At 41.5% G+C, this 27,948-nt stretch overlaps 1 protein-coding gene across 15 annotated transcripts in view; it reads right to left on the reverse strand.

Moving 5' to 3' along the window:
- Positions 1-2,243: 2,243 nt before the first annotated feature.
- The window catches only part of citb (citron rho-interacting serine/threonine kinase b), a 56,358-nt gene continuing 30,653 nt past the window's right edge, over positions 2,244-27,948 (reverse strand). For 4 of the 15 annotated variants that reach the window (XM_078170942.1, XM_078170939.1, XM_078170944.1 and 1 more), the window contains exons 17-41: positions 23,163-23,356; positions 21,628-21,763; positions 21,426-21,530; positions 21,027-21,167; positions 20,611-20,730; positions 18,494-18,719; positions 18,234-18,392; positions 18,021-18,044; positions 15,923-16,093; positions 15,406-15,586; positions 14,249-14,337; positions 14,014-14,118; positions 13,496-13,665; positions 13,023-13,067; positions 11,251-11,331; positions 10,789-10,924; positions 10,301-10,440; positions 10,087-10,179; positions 8,356-8,464; positions 7,760-7,888; positions 7,306-7,386; positions 7,133-7,211; positions 6,869-7,042; positions 6,282-6,570; positions 2,244-3,479 (exon numbers count right to left, since the gene is read on the reverse strand). In XM_078170942.1, the coding sequence (XP_078027068.1) occupies positions 3,456-3,479; positions 6,282-6,570; positions 6,869-7,042; positions 7,133-7,211; positions 7,306-7,386; positions 7,760-7,888; positions 8,356-8,464; positions 10,087-10,179; positions 10,301-10,440; positions 10,789-10,924; positions 11,251-11,331; positions 13,023-13,067; positions 13,496-13,665; positions 14,014-14,118; positions 14,249-14,337; positions 15,406-15,586; positions 15,923-16,093; positions 18,021-18,044; positions 18,234-18,392; positions 18,494-18,719; positions 20,611-20,730; positions 21,027-21,167; positions 21,426-21,530; positions 21,628-21,763; positions 23,163-23,356 (3,201 nt within the window). In that variant the 3' untranslated portion in view covers positions 2,244-3,455. The remainder of the gene's footprint in view (positions 3,480-6,281; positions 6,571-6,868; positions 7,043-7,132; positions 7,212-7,305; positions 7,387-7,759; positions 7,889-8,355; positions 8,465-10,086; positions 10,180-10,300; positions 10,441-10,788; positions 10,925-11,250; positions 11,332-13,022; positions 13,068-13,495; positions 13,666-14,013; positions 14,119-14,248; positions 14,338-15,405; positions 15,587-15,922; positions 16,094-18,020; positions 18,045-18,233; positions 18,393-18,493; positions 18,720-20,610; positions 20,731-21,026; positions 21,168-21,425; positions 21,531-21,627; positions 21,764-23,162; positions 23,357-27,948) is intronic. The other 11 variants (XM_078170945.1, XM_078170941.1, XM_078170946.1 and 8 more) reach the window with 7 other exon arrangements.

Below are 27,948 nucleotides of genomic sequence, written 5' to 3' on the forward strand. Positions count from 1 at the left end.
ATTTGGGGATGTAACAATTTCCCGATTATGAGGGGGAAGTGGGTTAAGTCAGAGGTGTCATCTAGCATCATGTGACCTGTGACCATCACGTCAGAATGAACAAAGGAAAGCGAGTGTGTCTGTAGCCAATGAGACGTCTATGCACTGAGAGAACAGTGGTCCAAAACAAGCAGCCTGAACCCAAAATGAACCCCCCCCCACACACACACACACACAAACATTACTCCATTTAAACCCATTTACAAACACTACCTCTACTTTGTACACACACTTACGCACGCACACACACACAGATTCACACTGAGCTTGAAGTAGCTGAGTGACTCTTGCTTTACATATTTACATCATCGAGAATGGCCTTTGTTGTTGTTTTTGAAAATCTGTTTTTTTTTTTTCCTTTAGCCAGCTGGAGCAGTAAAGGTACAGCACACAACTGCAGATTTTCATTTTAATGATCATATTGTTGAGACTGCCAATCTTTGAATCTTTCTTCATCATCATGCAGCTTGTCAGGTCAGCAGAGGGCCCCACTTGCGCTTCATTTAGCCATAGGCCAGCTAGTCGCTGTGGTTCACCACACAGGATGAAGAAGTTGTGACTATCAGAGGAGGTGATTGACAACATGATACTATTTAATCATACTGCAACTGTATCTCTGATCTTGTGTTCCTGACATCACTGATTGGATTTAAATGTCAGCAGGTGATTGAAGTGTGCAGTGGAGCCGCTGTTTAAGGTGATCTCAGAACAACAGGCTTGAAGTGTGTGTTTTTCTCACTGCCCTCATGTGGAAGTGGTGAAGGTGTTTCATTCAACAGCTCCACCTTCAGTCTTTTAAAGGATAGAAGAATTTGTTTGGCCCTCATAGATGAGACGCTGTCATTTCTGTCAGTGTAATAATTATACACCTGGACAAGTGATGCCACAACAAGAGAAACATGAACTGTCCAAACATTCATGTCTTTGAATTTATTTGAGATGGTACTACTGCATTAGATGTGCAGCACATTCACAGTTTGGTTTGACCCTGACTAGCCCCTCTTTAATCCAGGTCTGCTTTCTGTTATCTGCAGAGATTTAGATAAACTGGAACACTGATCTGCAACCAGAATACTGACTTTACATCTAAGTTTATAATGGTGATGTAAAGCTGGCCTGTAATCCTCAATCAGGATGTACTTCAAGGCTTCACACTCCTCCCAAATCTTTGTGTCTATGTCCTAAGAGTTGAAAGAAAACGTTAGCTGCTTCATCATACGATCTTTTGAATACAGAATGCCAACAAAGGACTTAATTTGAAAAAAGACAGCTAAGTGTCCCTTTTTTTTAGCCTAGTGTGAGGCCAAAGCTCTTTTGCCTCCCCTGCAGAGACAGACAGCTGGCAGCATGAATCCTTACTCTATATTTTCACCACTATCACAGGCATGTGGGGCACCAAGCTCGTCTTGTTCAACAATCCATGAATGTGAATTGACTTTTAAAAAAAAAAAAAAAAAAAAAAAAAAGCTTTTTTGCACATGACATTAAGTAGACACTGCCACAGAGTGCATCAAAAATTAAGCTGAAACTGAAAGTTTGCTGTGCTTTTCAGTATTGTAACGAGCATTATGGTCATGTGGGAGGGTCGGGTAATGTGGTGCACAGGTCATCAGTTAACACATGTTGCCAGTGTGATCCCTTGCTGTGCTTTTTTTTTCCTCTCAAGAAGTTCTCTTGGTCTGCATATGTTGTATTTCTCTTCACTCACGCTGACGTGCTCTATCAGAGGCGTCGCTGCAACGGCCCAGTAATCACTTGACGTGAGTGTGGACGCGTGAATGCATTGAAAGTTAGTGTGGCTGTGTGTGTGTGTGTGTCTCTTTTGGTGGAGACTGGTGCCAAGCAGTTTTATTACGGGTCTCTCACAAAGGGATCACTCGTGCTTTTGTTTGATTTTCCTCCCTTTCTTCCCTTCTGTTTGATAAGCACTTTGAACCTTCTCATGTCTGTCAGAGGAGTGTGTAGCTGTACATAGCAATTTCCTGTAACAACAAGTGCTCCTTGTTCAGTCTGAATATTTTGTTTTGTCGGATTTACTTTAAAGAGCATTACATTGTTGTAGAATTAAAGGAAGAATAAACTAGATAAACCTACTGTGTTGTCTGCTAGCCGCACCTGATATCTGCTCTCACTGATAAAAGCTGATGCCTGATGGAATATCTGCAGCTGAAAACACACACGCACGCACACAAAGAAAACAGTCAAACACTTCAATCATGTTTAATGCATGTACTGGTATACATCTCTAAAAATCAAGAAAATCTTAAGTTACTGTCTTAACATCAACGTCTACTTTTTGAATGCAAAGTCAAGTGAATACGTGACAGAAAAAAACAACCAAGAGAGAATCAAGATCAAAAAGCAACAAGTGCTGCTCTAAGTTAGTCATGCTCACTGATGTGACAAATGGAAGTGGTCTTACTGGCTCTAAAGAAACGATACTAGAAAGTGACGACCCCTGACAATTACTAGACTTCATATCACTGCACAGAAACAGGACATCTGTACCATACTCAGCAGCAGCAGCAGCAGCAGCAGCGGACTAAGAGCAAACTGAGGCAGCATCAGCCGGCCTAACTGCACCACGTCCGGCAGCAGAGGCAGAGCTGCGTGTTTCTTGATCTTAGGTTTGCTAAAAACAACACAAGGAACACTTGGAGCAAAACATTGCTTAATAATCGTTTACAAAGTATGGCTGGACGACTGTCAATAAAGCAATCATATGCAATTATATATCAAAGGCTATTGAGTCAAGAGGACCATACATTTGATCCAAAGAAAGAAGACTGGTCATGTAACAAGAACAAGCTCTTAACTCCTGTTCAAATCCAATCTCGTGTGCAAAGTGTTGCCTCCTCAGATCTCTCTCTCTCATGATTTATGTGAGTAATTAAATGTCGGTTTGATTCTCTGAACGGAGAAAAAACCTAACATGATACTTCAGATTCTAATGAAATGTTGATATTGTATTTCGTAACCAACGACATCATTAATCTCCCTGCAACATCTTTAGAAACTCATTTTTAAAAAAAATAGACATGGCTTTACCAGCCGACTATTCCCTTTATCTATAAAAACTCAGACAGCAATATTTACAACTTTGAGTACATATCATAAAGTAGATTCTCTTGGTTTGTAGATCAGCGGAGGTGCCCTGCCACCTAATCTACTGCGGGATTTCTCCCATGAAAACACGGGTCAGAAAAGACAGGATTGTCGCAGGAGACGTCTCCCAGTGCAGGCTTATGTCTTGTGGAACGAGGAACTGTGACTGCACTATGTACAGGCGATGGGGCTGATGTTCAGCCTGAGCGATGTGTGTTTGTGTGCATGTGTGTGTGCTTGCACTCAGAGTGGATCAAAGGGTGCCCATAGTTTCTCTTCAACCTCCAGTCAGGAGCAGCGTGGAACTGCATTCACACCGATGACTGATCCCACACCTGAAAGACAACAACGGGAAAGAGGTCGCGTTCACTTAATTGAACTGCTGTCGCCATTTAAATTCACCATCTCTGTCAAATTATGACATTAATGTCCTGTGAAAATACCTTAAAACATCTAGTGGGATGAAAAAAGTCAAATACAGTCGCAACACAGTGTGCACATTTATATTACATCCTATATCCTATATTACGTGCTATTAAATTCATAGTAATTCATTCAATGAAAATTCTATATATTTTTTCCACTTCTTCCCTAAATATGAAATTTCCTTCTTTGGGATTAAATATCACAGGTTCAATGATAAGGCTCATGATATTCTATATTTTTGTTATTGGCAACACATCACATGAAAAGATCAAAACTAATAATATGTTAGTTTTGATCTTTCAATACTGTCCTGTCCTGTCTGTGACTCTCAGCCCATCTGTTCCTACTGAAGACCTAAATCTTTAGAAATAAATAACTAAGAAATAGTTTCACTTTGGAAAAAAAAGGCAAAATAATTTCCTGTAACAGGTGGGCTCTGTTGTTTCTACTCAAACAGGTGTAATTAGTGCATCTGTTGGGGACTATTTCCTGAGGTGGATAAATACACATTTGGAACAATGAGTATTTATGGCAGCAGGGTAGTGTGTGTGTGTGTGTGTACAGTATTCTAGTACAGTTAAAGCACAGAGGAATAGGACAGGGCTACAGCGACACAGGTAATACTTAATAGGACACATTTATTGTTGGTTTTGGATTATTGACAGAATGTATTTACAGTAAGAACTACAATTATCACCTTGCAAGTGTATGCCTACACGCACTCGTCAAGTTACACTCGCGGTTGACACCTATGTCTGTTTCCATCTATGAAAACATGGATTTTTAAGGAAAAGGAATTTAAGGAAACTCCCTCAAGGCCCTCTTGAGATATTGCGTGAACGAGAATAAGACGGACGCAAGGTCACAGCGACCTTGCACTTTGACCACAAACTTCTAATGAGTTCATTCTTGAGTCAAAGTGGACATTTGCGCCAAATTATAGGAAACTCCCTCAAGGCCTTCTTGAGATATTGCGTGAACGAGAATAAGACGGACGCAAGGTCACAGTGACGTTGCACTTTGAACACAAAATTCTAATCAGTTCATTCTTAAATCAGAATGAACTGATTAGAATTTGGTGGTGTTTGTGCCAAGTTTGAAAAAAAATCCCTCAAGGCGTTCTTGAGATATCGCGCTCATGGACGGACAACCTGAAAACATAATGCCTTTGGCCACATCTATCGCCGGTGCAGAGGCATAAAAATATAAAATATTGCCAGGCTGATTGGCATATTTTAATCAGCAAGAATTGTTTTACTTTTTATTTAAATATGGCAAATAAATCCTGAAAGTTTACTTGTGAGCTGACAGTACAATGGACAAATGAAATGATGAGCAAGAACAAATGGAGAGGCCAAGGATTAGTTGTAAGAATGATGCATCATCTCGGAGCAGTGCTACAGTGCACAGAACAGGACTGCTTCTAATAGCTTTGTGTTAACGGATGATGCAACATGAAGAATAGGGCCATGGATTATAATCAAATCCAAGATGCAAAGTGCTTATTCAGTATTAGAATACCTTTGCTACCAGAGGTGATGTTTGTTTTGCTTCTTTCAAAGTATTCTCATATTTTCTCATTTGTTCTATACTGCATGTATCTTAATATTTCATGTTGGAATAATGATAACATTGAACTTTATATTATTTCTTCGAGCATGTTTCATTTATATTGTTTTTTTCTATTATGTTTTATTGCGTTTTTCTTCTATTTCCTTTTATCTTGGTTTGCAGTTGTTCCCACTTGGGTCAAAAAATAAATCTAAGGGATCAGAAGTTGATTAACAAGATAGAAAGCAGATGAAAACATTACTACTAGTAATGTTTATTTTTAAAACAGAAAAGGAAGTAAGCTTGAATGGTATGTCGGTATTACGATATACCAGGTTATTTAGAAATCCTGACGCTATGATTTTCAGTACTGTCAAAAATACAGATGCTCACATTTCTATTAAAAGGTCAGTCTGGTGGAACAGGGAGCTGAACTGAGGTAGGGATAATGTCACAGGACTGTAAACAGCCGCCCTGTAACGTAGCAGAGGGAGAGCAGGGAGACAAGAGCATGGTATGAAAGTATGAAAAAACAGACACTGCCTAAAGCTAGTAAGGAGTAGGGAAGGGGAGACTGCCCCCCCTCCCATGTTAGGCCCCTGATCCACATTTGTTTTAATTCGCAGATTGAAGCATCATGGATGAAGTGATCTCAACTCAACATTGTCTCTAGTTTTAGTTGTTTTAAAATACTGTGAAATTTTGGGTATTTTTATCTCTTGAAGACTTGTAAACTCTTTAAATGGAACAATCTGAAACCAGAACATCTCTCTTCATCTCTGGAATTTCTCAATTATGGGATCAATAAAGGTGAATCTTATCTTATCTCTTATCTTCAGCTCCTTAGCTCACAGCTTACAAACATTCGTGTGACGAGGGGTCACAAATAGAGAATGCGAGGCTACTAACTGTCACAAGCCAAAGAAGGTGGAACCAGTGGTCTGAACTACAAAAATTAGTGCATACCAAATGTTTAGTAATGGAACCTTCCTGTGTTGTGTTTATGTGTGAGAGAGGACATTGTTTTTTGATTTTGTTTAATCTTACTGTGCCTAACTGAACACTAAATAGAGACAGACACGGAGAAAGAGGAGAAAGAGGGGCCGCAGGCAGAATCAAAGCAGTGATACCAAGAAGCCACCAGGACGTCCCCATGGTACCTTGTTAACAGGGGCGAGCTGTGTTCGGACAGACCCAGCGTGAAGTCGGCTGCTGTCTCCGAATCTCCCAGGTGACCTCTCTCTACGACTGTCGAGCACCCTGCCGGGAGACTTCTCCCTGTCCAGCGGTCGGGCTGGAGACTTGTCCCGTCTGAACTCGGTGCGGCCCTCCCGGTAACGGTGTGGAGTGCTGGGCTCCCGATGCAGGCCGTCATGGCTGCCAGGGCCCGAGGTCAAACGCTTTGTGATGTGCTCTGTGTAGGTGGGTGGGCCTCGCTTACTGGGACTACTTTAGAAAACAGAGCAGAGAGCAACGTCTCAAAACAGAGTGTTATCAGGAAAACCAACTGTCTGTTAGACACAAGAAGCTTTGATATCTTATCAGCAGATGGCATTGTTGGCCTGTCAAAAATAAATAAATAAAAATAAAGAAAAGCAATGGCATTTTCTATCTGTGAATTTCAATATACAGTTCACAATACATGTGTTTTGAGGTATATGTTTGTGTAAACTATAATTTAAATTCTGTACTATTTCTCTCTTTTGCTGAGTTTTTTTTCCAGCTCAAACCAAGAACAGGAGCTGACCCTCTGCTGGAGCCGGTCCTCTGCAGCTCTCCGGACTCTCGGATCAGACTTCCCTTACAGCAGATGACCCGCAGTTTGTTCTGGTACGAGGAGGCCAGGTAAATGGCCCCGGAGGAGATGGCAGGGCCCAGGTAGCGAGGGTTGGGGATGTCCAGGTGAGCCAGCACTGTGGGCCTGGAAGCACAGGCAGTGATGTGGGAAATGAAGCTAACAACTAAAATGTAAGTTTTACAAATTTGGTCGGAGGTAGCCGGTCTGTCTCACCCCAGAGAAGAATGTCCCTGGACCTCGATGACATCCAGAGAGTTGAAGTAGGTGGCGAACAGGTAGGGCTCTCTGTAGGCTGCACCACAGAGACAGTGTCAACATGCCATACTGTATTGCTGATTGCTGTATTGTTGCATCATAAAGCAGTGGGAGTTACAAAGTGTATTTACCAAAGGACAGAGGCAGACGGCTCCACTTAATGTCCTCAGTGCGGCTTCTTCGTCCGTACGTGTCCACGAACACTCCAAACTCTGCCAGATAAATAAAGCTTACTATACACTGCTCTGTGTGCCTCTAATTGTGTCTAAAGTCAAGACTGGACATGTTGAGTCTTGTGTGCAGGCAGCTGTGTCACTGACAGAGTCAAATAAAAAATTATACAAAATATATGAGTCCCCCACCTTTACAAAGTACAATTTATGACTTGTATTTATAGTATAGTAGTATTAGATAAAAAAACTAATTAGCACTAAAACATTGCTTGTGGTTGTACTGTAGCCCCACTGTGATGCTTTGCACTAGTTATCTTGTTTCTTCTCCATCAGCATACAGCATGTTTCCATCTTGTAATGTAAACAGAAACCATAGCAACAGCATGTGGAGGAGTTGTTAATTCAGACGCACCATGAAAACACAGCAGGTACTCCTCCTTCTGCATACTGCTGGCCACCTGCATGATGGCGATGGGAAAGCTGTGGGACGAAGCTGCAAACACTGCTGAGGCGAGTGACACGTCGTTCTTGTCCAGGAATTCTGCAGCAGATGAATCAGGTCAAACACTGTTTTGAAATTCACTGATCACAGTTATCCAACAAACATTATCCTGCTTCATGAGGCTTGTTGAAATATTATCAGATGAATCTTAATTGTTATCCTGTGATTGTCTGGTACCTGATCTATTGTATAAACCCTAATAACCTGTTTCTTTAAGCAGGTAAATCATAAAGTACAGGAACAGCTTGCAAAAAAGACAGCACGAGGTCTATACACCAGAGTCAGACAGGAAAGAAAATGAAAGATGGCACACCTTCACGGTAAACAATAAAATACTACATTTAACATTTATGTCATGTTTCTGCAAAAAATAACAGAAAATGTTTCTTTGAGCAGATTACAGGTTTTTCTCAAGTTTTAATTTCTTTTAACCCAAAACTGCTATTGCGTTTATGCTGCGTTATGTTTTTTCTAAAACCACAGCAACAGTCTACTTGTGTCCTCACCTTCGAGCACAAACTGCTTCATCTCAATCTCATAGAACTTGTTGGTGCCGATGATGATGCTATAGCTGGTCAGGTGGATGCAGCTGCACGGCTCCAGTGTTTCAATTTCCTGTGAGATGAAGAATGGAAACGGAAGTGACAGACAACACTTTAGCCTGTATAGAAACCTTTATGGTGGCAAAAGCCCCCACTTTTTAGTACAAAAAAAGAAATAAAATGATGTGATCCTGACACACTACGGAACACTTGAACCCTCAAATCAAATACTTACCTTGTGTTACGTTGAATTTGTGAAGAAAATTTTGTTTTTCTGGCACACCTTCACGGTAAACAAAGAATCCAAAAATGGAGAAAATTCTTGATGAATTGAAGTCATGGGGGTCCATGTTTATTAAGAGCACAACATATCTTTACAAACTCTCACACAACTGGTGCAGCACATGAAGCCCTAGCGAAAGTTCAGCCAGGAAGACGTTTTCATGCTTAGGCTGTAACCTTCTCACGCACCCTGCCATTCACTCCCTCTATCTCTTGCTGTCAGTGTTCAGGGCTGTCAATCGAGTCATCAGCTGTTCTACAGCTGATCCACAATCAACCAATAGTACAGCGACACACCCTCTCCTTCAGCCTGTCATCCTCACCCATCATCTACTCTTCATTTTAAATATGGTTTCTATTTCTGCCTTCAGTCCATTGATGCTGCAGCTGTGCGTACCCTCCACCTCCCCATCACCACCTAGTCTTCTCAGATGCAGCCTCTATTTGCCTCATCAGTCATTAACCACAGTCAGCAGCCACCACCACCTCCACCAATGTCTAAACTATATGGGGGGATTTATCTTGCTGCCACTCAGATGTCCCACAATCACAAAAAATTTCCCTCTGGTGTCCAAGCACCAAAGACCTTTGTTAAATCTTATGAGCACAAATCATCTGTTAAACTGTACACTTATATTCTGCTTTACACTTAATCTTCATTTCATTCTTCTGTCTCTCCTTACTGAAATGCATTTTCACTAAAACCTTAGAATTTAAAAATGAACTGAAGGGGAAACTTATCTCTGCTCTTTTCAAAGCCAGGCTCTGATGACACAGTAATTTCAGCTCACTGAACACTGGTGCTGCTTGTCTACCTCTGCCGTGATCGGTTAGTTTGTTTCTGTTATTGTTTTGACAATAGAGCCTGGCTTTGAAGAGTGTAAGTTTTACTTTCAGCTCCACGTCAAAAAGGGCTCTGTTTGGGAAGTACTGAGCATACAACAGGATAAATGAGACTTGGATTATACTGAAGGAGTTGTGTGAGAGTTTGTAAAAGACGTTTTGTTGTAATTTTGCTGTTGTTGAACCCGGATGCCTATGACCTCAATTCATCAAGAATTTTGTCTGTTTTTGGATTCTTCATTCACAGTGCAGGCATGCAAGATAAACAAAGTTTTCTTCATGAATTCACCTTAACACAGGGTGAGTAACGGAAATAAAAAATGTTCATTTGGGGGGATGAGCTATTCCTTCAACAACAAAGGACATAAAAATGATCTGCTGCTCTTCTGTTTTTCAGAATTCAGCTTTCACTGACATAAACTGTGTAAAGGTTAGTTACTTTCTAATTCACATTACTCTGGTACCATGATCTGTGTTTTGACATTATTTTCCACATTTTCTTAACCTGATTACAATCCTCTTTTCATTGTGTTGGTTGCTATTTCATTGTAGAAAACAGGTTATACTAACCTTACGAATGCAGTATTTGTTGAGATTGTCGTTGTAGCGCAGAATGGTTATCTTGTTAGGCATAGCAGCACATATACAAGGTCCGTTGTCTATCTGTAACGAGAGCGTAGATGTTCGTTTCACATTTTCACACGGACAAAAAAGAAAAACCTCTAAAGCCAAGAAGCAGACATGCTGCTTTATCTTAAGTTTCACAGAGCAGAGGAAGACCTACTCTCCCAGCAGCAAACAGATGGCAGCCCTTCACCGTCTCAAAGATGTAGGGAGCCAGTTCAGACTGGCTGGGCAGGTGGGACTGGGCCAGAGACTGCTTCACTCTCTTAATCTCCACCAGACACAACGCCCTCTCGTCCCCTGCAGCGCGCACAGACAGACGTTACACAGTTAGCTGATGTTCCAGGAGGAAGAAGACAATTCACTTCTTAGTCATCATACTGCCCTATGTGACAAGATGAATCATATCTACAAGTTTCAGCAGAATTATTAGAATGGAAGTTTGACCTTTTAAAGTTTTAATGATGAATAATAATTGTAGAGCCTCAATTATGACAGTTACTTCTAACGGCAGGTAGTTATGGCAGAGGATATTGGATTTTGATTTATGAACACTCACTGCCTGAACTGAATGAAAAGCCTAGACTCAAATCCTGCTGCTCAGTCGACAGCCATATCTTTTGAAAATGACAAAGCTGGACATCTCACCAACAATCATCAGCAGTTTCTCCTGCTCTTTGATGATGTGGATCTGAAAGACTGATCCCAGACCAGGGATGTGAGTCAGAGAGTTCTTGATAACGTTCAGAGCGTACAGACCCTCCTCTGAGCCCACCAGAACTATCTGCAGCACAGCAAAAACACATTGTCAGAAACATAACCATAATTATTCGGGTGAATACGGTGAAATTTCAAACAGGAGCAACATGTGGTGAACCTTGGCAGTGAGCCCCGAGCATCTGCTCTGTGCTTCATTTACTTTCATATATTCAAAAATTCTACTTTTGAACATACGTAACTGCTACTTCAGATAGACGTGTTTTCTGTATGATCAACATGAAAAATGTCTAAAATCAGTAGATTAATTATTTAAGAAACAAAGTGTAAGTATTGTATGTGCACAGATGACACTGCCAGTGCTCTCCGCTGAAATGTGATCTACAGAAGTACCTGATCGGTGAGTGGGAGGGTGCAGTTAATATCCAGCCTATCGTCTCCCTCCAGCTTTAGGAGAGAGTTTCCTAGCAGCTTCTGTAAGAGCAGAGAGAGGTCAGGGGTCAACAGGGTCACCACCTCAACATGACCTCAGAGGGAGGCAGCAGAAGAGCAGGACAGAGGGGGCTGGACGGCTGCAGGACTGTGTGAACGTTAACAGGGTCAGAGGTGGGACCAAGTCACAAGTCAGTCTTCAGTTTTAAGTTCATGTTTCAAGCATGGATTCCAGGGGCGGTTTTGATAAGGGAGAGATGGGGAGACAGTGGGAGATTGATAATTTCTCAGTTGTATAGGCTCTTTATTTGTTTGAGTAGCCTACCTGCAGCTACCTTTTGAAAATGCCAGTTCCGTTTCGGCGCCGGAAGTCGTACCCATAATTCATGCGGGGTACCATGGGGCTAGGAATAAGGTGGACAGATTTTCAGTACTCTAACGACAACTGATGGACTCTCAGAAATCCAGTCAGAAGTAGAAAGTGAGTCAAGTCATTGCATTGTTAAAAACTTTAAAAAAAAATCAATTTTATGTTACACCAACAATAACATTTACCTTTTGCTTTAATCAAATAATGCTCAACAAAGAACTGACCTCATCTGTATAAAGTTGTTTTGTTAATATGTATTCCATGACAAGTGAAGGGTAACAGCATGAGGCACCTTAGTCTTAACTGGCTAACCTGAATTTACCTGTGCACGAACAGGCAATAGCAGCATGGGAAGTCATTCAAGTCAGATGTTAAAGGGTAACTTTGGCATTTTTGGTATTTGGTATAGGCTAAGGGTGTTTCACAATGATAATGCTAATTATTTAAATAGAGTCTGGTGGGTTTGGTTATGGGGATTTTGGGACTGCTTTTGGTTAAACAAAAAGGATCTCACTCTGTAACAACATGTCTCTGTAGGGGATCCTGTCCATAGTGTTGCCAGACACTTTGAATAACAATCTGAGTTTGCCAGTGACAAAACCAAGCATCTTTAATGGACATAAATTGATTGTACACAATTGTCTATTAATGTTACATTGCTGTCTACAGGGTCCCACTCAACACTGGACCAATTTGTTGTGTTGTCTGAGTCTCTAGTCGTCACTTTCACAAAAAAACATGGGAAAATGGGGTCCGGGTTGAAAATCACCAAAGTTACCCTTTAAGAGTTGGCAAGAAAGATGAAGAAAATATTATTTCCAAGTCATTCTGATACATGCCACAATCAACTCTAGACTCTCCAAACTGTAAATTCAGTTAAATTTATGTTTCTCAAAGGTGAATTGTGTCTCACAGATGTGTCAGAGTCACGTGACTTGAGTCCCATTCTCTAAAGAGTGTGCAGAGGGGCAGCAGGGTAAAAACACAGACAAGTACACCAGCAGGTAAAAACCCACTGTCTGATCCCTGGTCCTCTGAACAGGACAGCTGGAGAGGATCAACTCAAAGATGATCAAACATCTTGGTGAGAAGATGTGTACTGGTGTTAAAAAAACAGGACACCAAAGACATATTTCAGCAACATCCAAACTATTACATTAACACAGAGATTGCACGGGACATGACAGTGTAGCAGAGGATAGTGAGAGTGAGGAGCGGTCACAGCTGGTGAGGTGGGAGCAGGGGGGAGATGACCAACTAACACAATGACAAACACATGCACTACTGCGTGCCTCGTGTAGGATATGCAGGTGTGTGTGTGTCTGTCAGTAAGTCTTATGTCTATATCTGTGTAACTTTTTACCTGGACCAGAGGAGACAGAACCATTTGTCTTTTGGACACAGCAGCCTATGTGTGCAATGAAACCCAATGGAATGGGCAGAATAGAGCAAATCAACAAAACACGCCCATATACCGGACATACAATGTGGCATGATGAAAAAGCAACAAACAGCAGTGAGAAAGACAAAGAGAGAGGAGGAAGAGAAGAGGAGAGAAGAAGGGGACAATTAACGACACATATAAGTGAACTGGGGGTTATCCATCAAAACTCTAAACCTAAAACCTATGTCTTAAAATGAATTGTTGAAGAATACAATGTCTGCTGCTCATGCGTATCCCCCACACAGTCAAACAGCGAGTTTACAACCACAGCCACAGACAAAACAGTTATCTGTGGGTGTGGTCATAAAGTTTCATGATCTGAGTCAGCAGACATCATGGACACAGCGAGCCAGTTGCCCCAATTTTTCCCCGCCTGCTCCAGAGATACTCACTGCGTCGGCCTCGGCTTTCTCCCGTGAGGCTCGCCCCCCGGCCACCACAGACTCCATGACAGCCACCCAGCGCTGTTTGTCTGGGAAACTGGGAGCCATGAAGTAAAGTGACTGTCCAGGCCAGCAGGGGGCGTGACAACGGGACTCCAGCTTCAGGACGTAGGGAACATCTGGCACACAGGAAACATGAGTAAGGCATGCCTTCAGAATTTAAACTGTTGTACTTTTGTGGTTTCTCATTAATCATAGTAAAATCGAACTCTGCCTTATTTTACTGGGACTCTCTGGAACACTGTGAATGACCCCTTGGGGTCTCCAGTCAAACTTGGAGAACCAAAACTCCTCTAAAAAACATTTCTAAAGAACTATAGAATATAACAGCGAAGTCTTAAACTAGACAAAAACGTTGACTGACACTGGTGAGGAGAATTCTAAAAGGTGAAGAAGAGGAATATGAAAGAAAGATTTTGAAGCATGCAAATCAACAGTGAGAGAACAGCACACTTATTATATTGTACCTGACTTGGCAGTGTTGGGTAGCTCAGATGCCCCCACAGCTCCATGAACAATCACCTCTCCATCTGACAAACACAGGTCAAACTCTTCCAGTGGTTTCACTGAATCTGGATAAAACACAGAAAAAAAGATGTGTGTAACTAGAGGCAGTATTTGTCAGGGAAAAACTGATCTACTCTGGTAGAGCTATGAAATGTTGCTGTATGTTTTTCTGTTACACAAGTAATACAAAGCAACCTTCTCTGGGCTCTATCTCGTAGATTGACACTTTAGTCCCATCCAGCACCATGTATTTTCTCTCCCAGCCCTGGCCTCGCTTCCCGTTCCTGAAAAAACACGAGGCAACCGTATCACTACAAAGCAAAGACGATGAAGTGGATCCACTGTTTTTGCAGGGAACTCTACAAATGCTTCTGTTTAAACTAGTTTAAGTACCAGATGGGTGGACTTTGCCAGACAGAACATAACAGAGAGTGCCTGAGAGGACTTGTGTTGAGTAACATCAGCCTGCCTGATCAGTGGGAGAAAATGACACAGGCCCACAGTGAGGGAGCACTGAAGAGAAACTACGGCATATTACTGGAGACAAATTTACATATAGCTGTGAAGGACATAACACATACACAACATGGCACGTCTATGTAAGGTGCTGGCCATCACAAACCTCCACAATATAGACAATCTACTTTGTGTTGGTAATGTTTGGAAACTGTAAGAACCCCATGTATGATGGCAAAGAACAATGAGAGAATAGCTTTAAGTCCCCCTCTGCTGCTTGCAGTTGGTTTGGCTTTCTGCTGTCTCTAACACTGCTAGCACTATGGTGACCAGAAATAGAGCAGTGCACATCAGGATTGCAGTAGAGAAAACATGAGAGAGATTAAGCCATACATGTTTGAGCCTCAGTCAGACCCAGAATCAGAAGTCCTCTGTGCACAAAAATGTGTGACTGGCAGGCGTATCAGAATGGCAAGTGTAGGGTTTTTGGTAGATAGTGGAATAAAGGTTCAATTTACACCCAAAAACTGCACACTTTGCTTTCAGAACTTGAACTATACTGATGCAAACTCTGCTCTCTGTACTGACAAGTCCGCTCTGCACTGAAGGTTTCAGATTTCTTTGTTTTTGTGTTGTGTCGACTTCTGTCCCCCGTTGAATAGTGTTGCCTTATTTGACAGCGATTGGCTTTTGCCCTAGTGACGTAACTAATCTAGCTTGCCTGGCGTAAGTTTGAATCTCAGACTTTAGGGAAGTGCACAGACATTGAATGTGACATCTAGTGACAAACTTTGCACAGATATAGGTAAGTATAGTCGAGGTCAGACAATTTAGGGGAGATAAACACATTTTTGAATGGAGGGTGACATCACTGTGGCTGTGTGTCCACAGCTAACCTGGGCTGTTTCATCCAACCCTCCAGATGCATGTGTCCGCTGGCCTCTTTGAGCTGTTGGCCTGGGGAGGTGCCTTTGTCCCGCAGCAGGCCCTCAGGCAGATGCAGGGAGCAGTCGCTGGACATACCACATGTCGCTGGAAGGCAGGGGGAGCATTTTGGGTGGCACAAAGCGTGACATTCTGAGGAGAAAAAACATTGTCAAGGAGAGCAATGCCACACAATAAAATGCAATGTTATAAACAAAGAATGAGTGAGAGGCAAGAGCAGCAGCAGCCATCACCATGGTTTCACACATCATAATAACACCCATTTATCATCTGTGTAATAACATTTACACAACAGAAAATAGCTAACAAAAATGAATAATAATAGGAGGGCTACAATTTTAATTTTACATCTATAAACAGGGCAACAAATTCAAATATGAACTACTATGATATGTCAATTTCATTTACATAAAGGTTATATGAATCATTTGGTTCAGGGCTGGCCTTTCAAACACATCTGTAACTTACCAAGACAGGTAGCAGCTTGGCGACCAAAGTGCACAGTATCCAGGCACACAGTACACTTGGCAGCTCTCATGTTGAGTCCCACTGTGAAGCGGTGAGCGGTGTTGTGGTGCACCACCCTCTCTCTCTCCCTCTCTCTGTCTCTCTGACTGTCCTTCAAACGACGGCTAAACTCTGAATACAGCCAGGGAACACAGTGAGGGCAGGTAGGTCCAGTACGTCCTACTGTGTCAGGTACATTCATTGCTTCACAACCTCAGTCACCATGCCATACCCGCTATGAAATCAGTTCAACAAAAGAGGGTTTCCAAAAAAACTGTAAGACGTCGAGCAAAATGCATAAGCAAGTAAACTCTGGAGACAAAGATGCTTGAAAAAGAATATTGATTTGATCAATCCCTTGTGCTTGTGCCCACTCGCTGTTGCATTTGAAAGGCATTATCCAGTCAAGTTTCACACTGTGTGTCAAGTATTGTTTGTTTGCACAACACAATGTTTTCCATAAAACATTTGGTTTTAGAAATATTTACTTGTAGGTAACAACCTAACCGGTTTTGGATTGAAAATGATAATGATAATATATAGATTTTCTATAGTTTTTCTTTCCCATACAGTAATATATCCTTACTTGTTCACTAGTGTGTCGATGTTAGCAACATATTTTATTGTTTCCTTTTTCTTTCAGGTGATGTTACAATCGCCAAATGTTCTCACAAGGATTTATATCAGTCTACAATGACATAAAATGAAGACTAACATGGGGTTTGTCCAGGATTAAAAGAACAGTTGCTCCCAAAATAAGATATGTTTTCCTCTTACCTGTAGTGCCATTTATTAATCTAGATTGTTCTGATGTGAGTTGCACAGTGTTGGAGACATTGGCTGTAGAGATGTCTGCATTCTCTCCAGTATAATGGAACTAGATGGCACTCAGCTTGTGGCGCTCAAAGTGCCAAGAAAATACATTTGAAAAACTCAACAGCAATGTGTCTTTCCAGGAACCATGACCTGGTTACTCATGATAATCAATAGATCTTGCTGTGAGTAGTTTCATGTAGGAACTATTTTCTTTCTACCAAACTACATCCGCCAACCGAATCACTACCCAGAAGGAAGTGGCATCTACTGCTAGCTCACCTAGCACCACTGAGCTAGCTAATGTTACAGCTCAGCCAAGGAGAACAGAACACAATTACTGTCACGAGCATGAGCCTCTCATCCATGAGTAGATGTACACTTCCTTCTATGTGGTGATATGACTGGTAGGTGTAGTTTGGTAGAAAAAACATGAAACTACTCACAACAAGATCTATGGATTATTGTGAATAACCAGGTCATGATTTCTCTAAAGAGACACTGCTGTTGAATTTTTCAAATGTATTTTTTACTGCCATCTAGTTACATTATATTATCTCCAACACTCAGCAACTCACACCAAAACAATCTAAATTGATAATTAGCATTACAGGGGGTGAACTGTCCTTTTAACTTTGTCGTCGTAGGTTAGGTTAGGTTTATTTTATTTGATATGGACATCACAAATACATTGAGACTGTCCCAGTGGACAGACCAGATGCCTTTGCTTAGGTGTATGTAGCACACGTGCTAATTTTCAACACCAGTCCATAGGCGGCATTCTAAAAACACAAAGCATATAATTAACAAATGGGATAAAACAAACAACCTTTGCTGTTTTGTAAGAAGAAATGAGATGACTGAATAATGCCTTAAGTTATTTTCACAGTGTGGGTTCAAACAGCGTCTTGTGCATTGCAGAGTTTATCACACGGTTCATCTCTGTTAGTGTATGATGTGGAGTTTGGTGGGATTGTTGTGAGTCAAAGAGCAGAGCGGAGTTCTGCAAATCAGATTGGTTAAGCTTCAGCAACTGATATAAATGCTTCAGATTTCTAAAGCTGTGCACCGAGAAGGTGAAAATTTACCCGAAGATTTCTCAGCTTCAACCCAGCCAGCCTGGTGGGATCTCATATTTTATAAAAGTGCAGAGCTTTTAAAATCTGGCCTTTCAACAATGTGGATGAGGCAAAAAGAGAAGAGATAAGAGACCAAACTGCAGAAACCATGAGTTTGGACAACTTACTTTCAAAAGTGACCCTCCTTCTTTCTGAAAGGTGTGTGAAAGAAAAAGGATAGTAAGAGTTTCACAAATGATCCTTCGCGAGCGATATTACATGTATGTATCTACAGTATGTGTGTGCAGGTGAGGGCCAGTATGTGTCAAGTATGAAGATATAAACCTGCATGTCTGTGTCTGCAAAGGCTGCACTTCAGTAAACATCATCTCTTTACTTACCCTCAGGTGTTGCAGTCACTTTCCTGCGTTCTGAGTTGGACGGTGCTAGGTTGGTCGGGCCCTGTTGGTGCTCAGGAGACTTCACCATGGCAGACATAATCATCTGCTGCCGTGCTGTTGCTGGGTTTGCAGAGCTACCGTGATCCTTATACTGGAGTGCTGGTGTTGGAATAATTAAACTTACATTAATCTTTTACTCACGTGTATGCAAATTGTAAACTGTTCAGAGGAGGTAATGTTAGTAGCATACTATCTCTCACCTTCCTCTCTCAGAGATCGTAGCTCCGCTCTCATTTTCTGCAGGGCTTCCTCTAGCTCAGAGCAGCGAGTGCGCTCTTTGTCCAGAGCAACCTTCATGTCACTGTACTGCAGAGGCACCGGTTGGATTGGGGGCACAGGGGAAACCTGGCCTTGAGTCTGACCCTGAGCCTGGGCCTGAGCAGCCATGGCAGCCAACAGGTCCTCTCGACGACGCCCAAACAGACCCTGAGTCACAGGAACCCAAACTTTGTTCACTGCTTTGTTCACTGGCTTGGACTCAGTTTCTATGTGGTGGTGATCTACAATTTTTTCTGAAATTTGCAAAGAGGCTGGTAGAAGTTGTAATGATGGTTTGAATAAAGTGACCCACTTGTGGGTGTCCTGAATTTAAAGGGGACCTATTATGCTCATTTTAAGGTTCATACTCATATTTTAGGTTTCTACTAGAGTCAGCACTTCCAAATATGAGGCCACGGTTCTTTGACTGAAAATGGTGGATTGCCAGCTCTGGATTGGGAGAGAGTTACTGCCCCAAATGAAGGAGTTCAAGTATCGCAGGGTCTTGTTCACGAGTGAGGGTAGAATGGAGTGTGAGATGGATCGGCGGTTTGGTGCAGCATCTGTAGTGATACGGGCACTGCGCCAGACTGTCGTGGTGAAGAGGGAGCTGAGCTGACCGTAAGAATGAGACTATGGATACAAGTGGCCAAAATGAATTTCCTCTGAAGGGTGGCTGGGCTCAGCCTTAGATGTAGGGTGAGGAGTTTAGACATCCCGAAGGAGTTTAGAGTAGAGCTGCTGCTCCTTCATGTCGAGGGGCCAGTTGAAGTGGTTTGGGCATCTGATCAAGATGCCTGCCGAACACCTCCCATTAGAGGTATTTCGAGCACGTTCAACTGGTAGGAGGCCCCAGGGTAGACCTAAAACACAGTGGAGGGATTATATATCTCATCGGGCCTGGGAATGCCTCGGGAGCAGCCAGGTGGTTGTGGAAAGCATTGCTGGGGAGAGGGACGTCTGGAGTACTTTGCTCAGCCTGCCACCCCGTGACCCAGCCCATGTTTACATGCTCTAATGGTCAAAAAACACTTAATCTTCCTTAAATTGTCTGTGCTAGAACACCAATATTCACCCTCTGTCTGAAATACTCAATTTTAGTACCTGTTTCTTGAAGAGACAGAGACTATCTGCTCTGATTGGCCAGCGCTTCTGGGATCTTCCGTATTTCTGTGTCTCTGCACTCATTGCAGCTGGCCAGTGAATGTCACGGGGAATAGTAGCACTTTCCACCATTTAAAAAAATCACCAAAAAGAGCTTCTAAACACAACTGGACATGTTCCAGCAGGAATATAATCCGAAATCAGGGAGAAATTTACAACATCAGCGACCATGATTACATGTTTCCCTGATGCTAGCAAATGGCGTCATGTAGCAATGTAGGCTTAGTAATGTAAACACTAGCGTGCCTGGAGGAGCAGATAACCACATAGACAGATCCGTTACAAGCTGACGTCATCTTGTAGCCAAAGTAGAAAAATGTTGGAAACAGAGTACTGATAGCAGTCTGCAGATTGAGGTTTTCACCCACAGCAATTACTATATGTATATATATATATATATATATATATATGTATATATATATATACACATTTACCTATAATTATTTGAAACTTTGGCCACGCTTATATTCGACACTGTAACACTACATGACAGAAAATATGGAAAAGCATAGTAGGTCCCCTTTAACCTTCTAAATGATTTTTTTTAAATTATTAAACTTGTCATATTAATTCAAAAGCCCTCCCTAAATATATATTACTTAGTGACATTCTAAAAATATCTAATACATTACATAAGCGTCACATTGTCCCTTTGCTATCTGAGCTATCGAGACGTGCAATCAGTCTTCTTAACTGTCTGTTTTACCTGCATGTAAATATGGTGTAAGTTTTAGTATCATGCAAACCATCACAAGTTTGTTGTCTAATCCTTGTCTAAGAACTTTTAAAGACTTATAATTGGTCCCATACATGTTTCCACTGTTTTTACTCACATGCTGCGTAGCAAGACAAACAAATTATTCTCAATCCAATTAAATACATAATCCCATCTGACCTTTTTCTTCTTGGAGCCACCATGGGCCTGGGACTGGAGGAAGTCGATGAGCTTGGTCTGCTGAGTGATGGTCCCCTCCATTTTCACCTTCTCATGGGAGTACACAGCCTGCAGGTGGAGCTAAGTGAACATCACTACTGCCATGAATTTCTCCTCAAGTACTTTACTTCACACAGAGAGGGTGACAGAGGGACAGAGAGAAGGGGAGTATATGCTAGGGGAGAAAACAGAGTGCGGGGGGCGTGTTTCTGTTTATGTGTCTTTCACTATTAAAACAAAGTGACAGAACAGTGAGGGAGAAACAAGATGACAAATGACAGAAAATCCAGCAGGTCTACATGTGCGTGCCCGATAATGTTTAAGTTGTTTTTTTTCTGTGGCTATGTGTATGTGTGTGTATGTGTGTGTAGCAGCACCTGGATGTTCTCCAGCTGGTATTCCAGGTCAGTCCTTTCAGTCTTCAGCAAGTCAGTCTGGTCCAGAGCGTCCTGCAGCCCCTGGGTCAGACGGAAGATGTGCGTCTTCTGGGCATCCATCTGCTGCTGCAGTTTCTCTTGCTGTGGATGTAAAACAGCTGTTACATCATCATCTAGATACTGTGACTTTGCGACTTGTGCTTCTTACAAATGATTGCTTCTGGTGATGGCACCAGTTAAACTTTTCAGCTTGGATTGACCTTTGTTACGGCTATGACTTCACAAACTGAAAATCATGTTCATTTTTCTATTCTGGTAATTCATTTGGAGCAGACATGCACCAAGAAAACTTTTAAACATCAAGAAAACAATGGAAATCAATGGGATGATACAGAATACCTCCTCCAGCAGCCTCTGCTTCAGATCCCTCTCACTCTCCAGCTTTTGCTGCAAACTGCGGGCGTTCATCTCCAGCATGGCATGCTTCTTCTCCAGATCATTCAACTGAGAAGAGAAAGCAGGATGAGTTTGTTGTAACATCTGTTAACCAGACAAAATACTGTACAGTAAAATACTTATTCACCAGTGTGGAAATGCTTACAGTGTCGGCAAGGCTCTCAGCTTTGAGTTTCTGGTCTTTAAGGGCCTGCTGCAGGGCCAGGATTTCAGCTTTGTGCTCCTTAACTGCCTGCTCCACAGCCTGGCGAGACTCTGAGCTGCGCTGCTCTGAACGAAGCCTAGAACATACAGCAAACTATTGTTTACACTATTTATTTTGAAGTGCATGCTTTTGTAGTTCAGCTATCTTTTTTGTAACTGATGTACAGTTGTTATTTGAACCAAATACAGTAAAATAAACCCATTTTCATGTGCCAGTGTGTGTGTGTGTGTGTTTGTGTGGGTACACACATAACAACAATAACATGAAACAGATGTTTTGCATTTTGATTTCCAGCAAAGGCTATCTTGTGATTCTTGTCCCTCACTAGGCATTTCATCATGTCAACATTACCACAAGTACATTAGTTAAATTGAGTACATAATAAATAGTGACATTCTCACACATGTGACATGATAACATCATCATTTATAAAAAAAAAATCAACACTGATATCACATTACAATCATTTTAAGTGTTGCAAATGTATGCATGTGTGTATGTGGCCTAATTCATGGCAATATATGGATGTGTATGTCCATAATTTTGTGAGTACGTGTGTCTGTGTGAATGCACATGCATGTAGCCTTTATGAGTATGCGTGTATACTTATCTATGTGTGTCCTCTATCCACATGTACGTGTTCGTGTGTGTGCACAAGTGCATTATCAGACATCAGGAATCATTTCAGCTGGTGTTTGACCTTTTCATTAATGTTTTCAGATCAGTTTGCGTTTTAATTTCACTGCTCCACCCTGCAGTTGCCACTTCCTGATCCCCTGGTGACTCTTCTATTGGTATTGTTTTCTTAACACATGGACTAAGTCCAGCATGGGTAAGATTGTTTACACACTTAAAAAGAAAACTTGATAAAGCTTTCATAACCGAGCTACTTGTACTCTCTCAGAATCATATATACTGTATACACACACATATGTATAAGCATGTACAGTTCTCTGTGTTTCAAATTTGCTTGCTGGGTACCCAGTTCTCATCACACGCCCTGCCTACACCAGCTCAGAAAATAATTTCATATATTTCCCAGAATACCTTTTGACAAACCCTAGAGAATATTCCTAAACCTGTTGCATTCAGCGTGTGTAGGCGGAGGGAGCTGATCCAATACTGATAGCAACAGCAATATTCAGAGCAAAAAAAGAAAAAGTTATGTAGAAAAAGAAACTTATAACCCTTTCTCAAAGTGTTAATGTCTTGCGGTTAAATTATATTGTGGACCACTGAAACCATTATGAGTGGAAAAAGTCTTTCACCTCTGACGTCTATTGAGTTTCAGTGGCATGACAAAAAAAAACAAAAAATATGTGCTGTTAACATGTCTGTTTGTCCAGTAATCTTCAGTAACAAAAATGCACAACCCTAGATGGATGTAGAATTGCAAGGCAAACTTTACACAAATTTCAATGTGGTAAATACATGTCCACACTCTTGTAATGATACAGTGTAGGTATGATTGTAACCTGTTCTGTTTCTCTGTGTCCAGCAGTCTCTGGATGTCCCTGGTCCTCCTCTCAGCCTGGTTCTTTTCCTCCTCCAGTGTTGCCCTCCAGGCTTCCCACTGTCTCTCCTTCTCCAGCAGCTCATCGTTCAGGGTCTCCAGCTCCAGAACCTGCTCCTCCAGCATGGTGCACGTGGTCTTCAGTGTCTCCAGGTTCTAGTACAAAACAGGATTTAGATGAGAAATACCTTTGATACCAAGGGCACAACTCAATAGCTCAAGTTGTCATTCATACTCAGTAATAAGGCAATTGTATTAAGGAGAGATAAAGGGAGAAATGCAGTTCAACAGCTTTGAAAGTCCTGACATTGAGGATGTCTGTTGTCAAAAGATTATCACATGGCCTAAAAAGCTACTACAGCTCATTCACTGCTTTAAGAAATGAACATTTCTCTCCACATTGGCCTTATTATATAATAGGGAGAGTTAACCGGTGTAAGAATTTTTGCTGATTATGAACAATGATCTTGTGGTAGAGATTTATATTCTCTCTGATGGGTTTGGGAAATCCCTTCATGGACTGCCTCTTCCCCTTAGGACAGTTGGAAGTTCTTTGGGTGGCAGTGACAAAATGCTATTTGCCACCCAGCTTGGGATTTTGTCACCTGGCCATGGCACAATAGTAGAAGTTTTCAGATCCTTTGTAAGGATACTAAGTAAAAAAAGCAATATTGCTACTAAGATAAAGATGCAGTATAACAATTTAAAAATACATTTACTACAGGGAGTACTTTCATCAAAATGTACTTGTAGTGTTTTAAAAGAGAAGTACTTATTGCAGGGAAATGGACATGTCAGTACATTGTTATATTTTATACCAATCAGCCAAAACATTAAAACCACTGACAGGTGAAGTAAACAACATTTATCATCTTGTTACAATGCAGTGTTCTGCTGGGAGGACAATGCGTCATGCTACACTGCAAAAACTGCTCAGGAATGGCCCAAGGAATGTGACAAAGAGCTCAAGGCCTTTACCTGGCCTCCAAATTCCCCAGATCCAAATCCAATCGAGCATCCTTGGGACAGACACCACAGGGCTTCCCTGACTTCCTGTGTCCATACCTTAACATGTCAGAGCTATGTCCAATCCGTAGAGGCCCCACCATGGATGGGCAGTATGTCTGGGGTACTGGCATGTCTCACCGATGCTCAGTCAAATGGGAACTGTGGAATTTGGAGGCCAGGTCAATGCCTTGAGATCTTTGTCACGTTCCTCGAGTCGTTCCTGAGCAGTTTTTGCAGTGCGGCATGGCACATTGTCCTGCTATGGAGGCCACTGCCATCTGGAAGTGTTGTTGTTGTTGCCATAATGGGGGGTTTGCTTGGTCTGCAATGGTGTTTGGTTGGATGGAGCATGTCAAGTAGGATCCACATATATGCCAGGACCCAAAGTTTCCCAGCAGAACATTGCATTGTATGTAAGATGATCAATGTTGTTCATGTTACTTATCAGTGGTTTTAATGTTTTGGCTGATCGGTGTATATTATAGTGTCTAATTATTATCAGTGTGGCATTGCCATGTAGGCAGAATTTTAGTGTTGTAGCTAGTTGTCAATGAGCTAATTTTGGCTATGTTATTTTCTGTTGAGTAGTTAAACTTCACCTTGAAACTGATCATATGTTTTGCATGTAATATCTATTTGTCAAACTTGCCTGTTAACTTCTTACCATAGCTGTGAAAAAATGTAGTGGAATAAAAAGTGTAGTACTGAGTGTAATGGAGTAAAGGAAGCACTCATGTAAACTTCAAGTACCTTAAAATTGTACTAATGTTACATTCTACCTTTGTCACCTTATGGCTTTCAGCTCTTTAATGCTGCCTACTAAGAGGCTGTGATGAAGGGATCACTATTAGCAGTAACAATGCAAGTAAGACCCTGGATAGCTAGGAGAGTTTTCACATGAGTAATCAGCATCAAATGACATCACACAAACACATAACATCTTTCTACCACCAGAACCTGTTGGTCACAGGCCATCGGGAGAAAGGAGAGTGTGTTTAAAAGTTATCTTAACAGTAACTTCTTTGCTGCATGTCAGGCATAAAATTCATGTCAACCATAGCACCATGAAAGAGCCTCATAACTAAAATAAATCCCAGTCCCAGGCACAGGGGCTTTTGAAGAGCATTTGATGGTAGCACAAGAGCACCAGCATTTCACACCAAAACAAATGGGCGCGTCGGCCACAGCTCTGTGGCTGCACTTCCTGATTACTACTGCACAGACTCTGACTTCAAACGATGTCACCAGTGTAAGATGGTAGCACCTGTATCCATGATATTTTGGCTTCATTTTTGTACAGTGTGAATGGAGACGCAGCGTCCATCTTTATTTATAGTCATTAGTTGTGAAAAACAGAAACAGCCCCTGAGCATACAATGGGACAAACAACGGAATAAAATAACCCTTTTGGCAAATAATGAGGTAGGAACACCAGGCAAGGAAGAGGATTTACATCTTGTCTATTATTTTGTTGGGTGTTTTTTATAGGACAGAGTGATCTTGGGTACATTAGTAACATATTCAGGTCGGTAAAGAGCTATTTCTTTGATTTGCTGATTGACCTAAATCCATGTATTTTTAGCTTGTTAGTTATCCTGCTAATGCTAGCTACCTAAAACACAAAATAAAATATGCTTTGGGAAGCCAAAGTGTAAGGAAGGTCACCCACAGCTGAACGCTTCAAACTTCACTCTGCCATCTAGCTTTGACTATGCTGTGTGGGAGGTCATTCTCTTTATAAACACAAGGATGGCCAACAGTTTCAAAGGGAAGAGCTCACATGCACATGTGGCCAGCCCAGCTACAAAAACAAAGAGCAGAGAGGCTCAAATTATAACACAAATACAAGGAGCATTACGTCATTCTCTGCTCAGGATGCCATTACTCCACTATATCTTTAAATAGCAAATACTTTGCTGCTATATTAATGTTCAGAATATCATATATAGAACCTTGAAATAATAACTCACAAACTGTAATTACAACATCATCAGTACTCATGCGGAGTTATTTACATGACAGGTTTGGACACAAAACGTTTTGTTATTCACAGGCCTACACAAAGTGCTGTGTTTTATGTCTTACAACGCACTCCTTTAGACAAAGCATTGGGAGACAAATATAGCCTGTGCTGGTGCTGCAGCAACATCACGGCCCTCTGAAGTCCAACGCTTCCACAGCTGACACGACCTGGGAGTGATGGGGATGACACATCCCTCCCACACACCACCCCATCCCTCGTCTATGACTTCCATCGCTGGTTACACAACCAGCAGGACCGAGAGCGCTACTGGACACCCACACACATATCCTCCCACAGGGGCAGCACACATCACACAGCCTCCTCGCTCGCGCGCTCTCTCGCTGCATCCAGAATACAGCATATAACAATACTAAAATATTCCCTGGGTTTCTGCTGCCTGATTTACACTTAACACTGTCAGAGCTTGGAAAGATGTCTAGGTCACCTGTCAAAGGTACTGTGGAGATATCACATAATGTGGGTAAGTGGAAACCTGGTGTCTGACTGACTGGCTGTGAGTTGGAAGTGGGCAGGGGGAAGGGACCTGAACTACAGGAAGCAGTACAACTGTCTGAGACGACAGAAAACTGTGGGTTTCCTTTTCTTTTTCTGAAAAATGCCCAACTAATGAGAGCTGATATTTTGTGACAATTTCATGCAGATATTTGAAGCTTACTAGACCACAGTGGTTAGCTCAATGGAAAGCAGTGTGACTAAAAAACTGGGTTCAAATGTCAGGTGTTTGATTGTTTGTGTCATTACTTCTTGACAGACTGGAGGCCATCTGAGGTGTTATAGCTAATGAATAGTTGGAAGACTACAGTGTTTCCATGTTTAATTTTGAGCCATGTTAGGGTGTAAACCCCTCTGAAACAGCTCTCAAATCTATATAAATCTGATGGGTAAAAATATAAATTAAAATAATAGCAGTACTGGTAGGAGCAATGCGTGAAAACCCAATTTTATATTTTGAAATTTACATCCATGTACTTGATAGCAGCCTTCTTCACGGCATTTGTTGGCACATTTCTGTGTTTCTTGGTGCATTTCCGCCACCTGTAGTGACACCTGAGTGGCATCAAAAGGTGCCAAAAGGTCCATCCATCTCTAGGCATTTTCAATTTGGGGAAAAAAAAAAAAAAAAAAAAACTGAAAATTTATTAACGCCCAAAATAAGAAAAATCTTAAAAATATCGCAAAAAAGTTTTCATGCCTCACTGAGGTGGAAAATCTGGTGTATCGATAAACAGTGAATGCAACAAGGTGCAACTAAAATAGATTCATTGAATAAATGATGATGTACCATTATTGCATAGGTCACTGCTGGCTCTCATCACCTCTGGATGGCTTTTAACATGCTTATGTATTCACAGGGCTGTTACCAGAACTCTTAATATTAGATTTTCAATTATTCACATGACATTAGTGGATGGAAAGCACATTAATTCACATTTTCTTTTGCAAAATTTCTGAAAATCTAGTTAAAATTTGCAATACATTTGGATGGAAACCCAACTATTGGCAGGAATGTGTACCACGTCACCTGCATACTTGTGCATGAGAACTAACAAAATAGGGATCCACATGTAAAAACACTGTCATCATATCATATTGCCAACCATATCGCTACAGGTGGTTAAAAACTCAACAAGAGAACTTTAACTACAGTACAGGGATGAAGAACAATTAAACAAACTACATTTTGTTCACTATTAAT

Source organism: Epinephelus lanceolatus, chromosome 9 (assembly GCF_041903045.1).
Source record: "Epinephelus lanceolatus isolate andai-2023 chromosome 9, ASM4190304v1, whole genome shotgun sequence".
In the NCBI taxonomy this organism is placed as follows: domain Eukaryota; kingdom Metazoa; phylum Chordata; class Actinopteri; order Perciformes; family Serranidae; genus Epinephelus; species Epinephelus lanceolatus.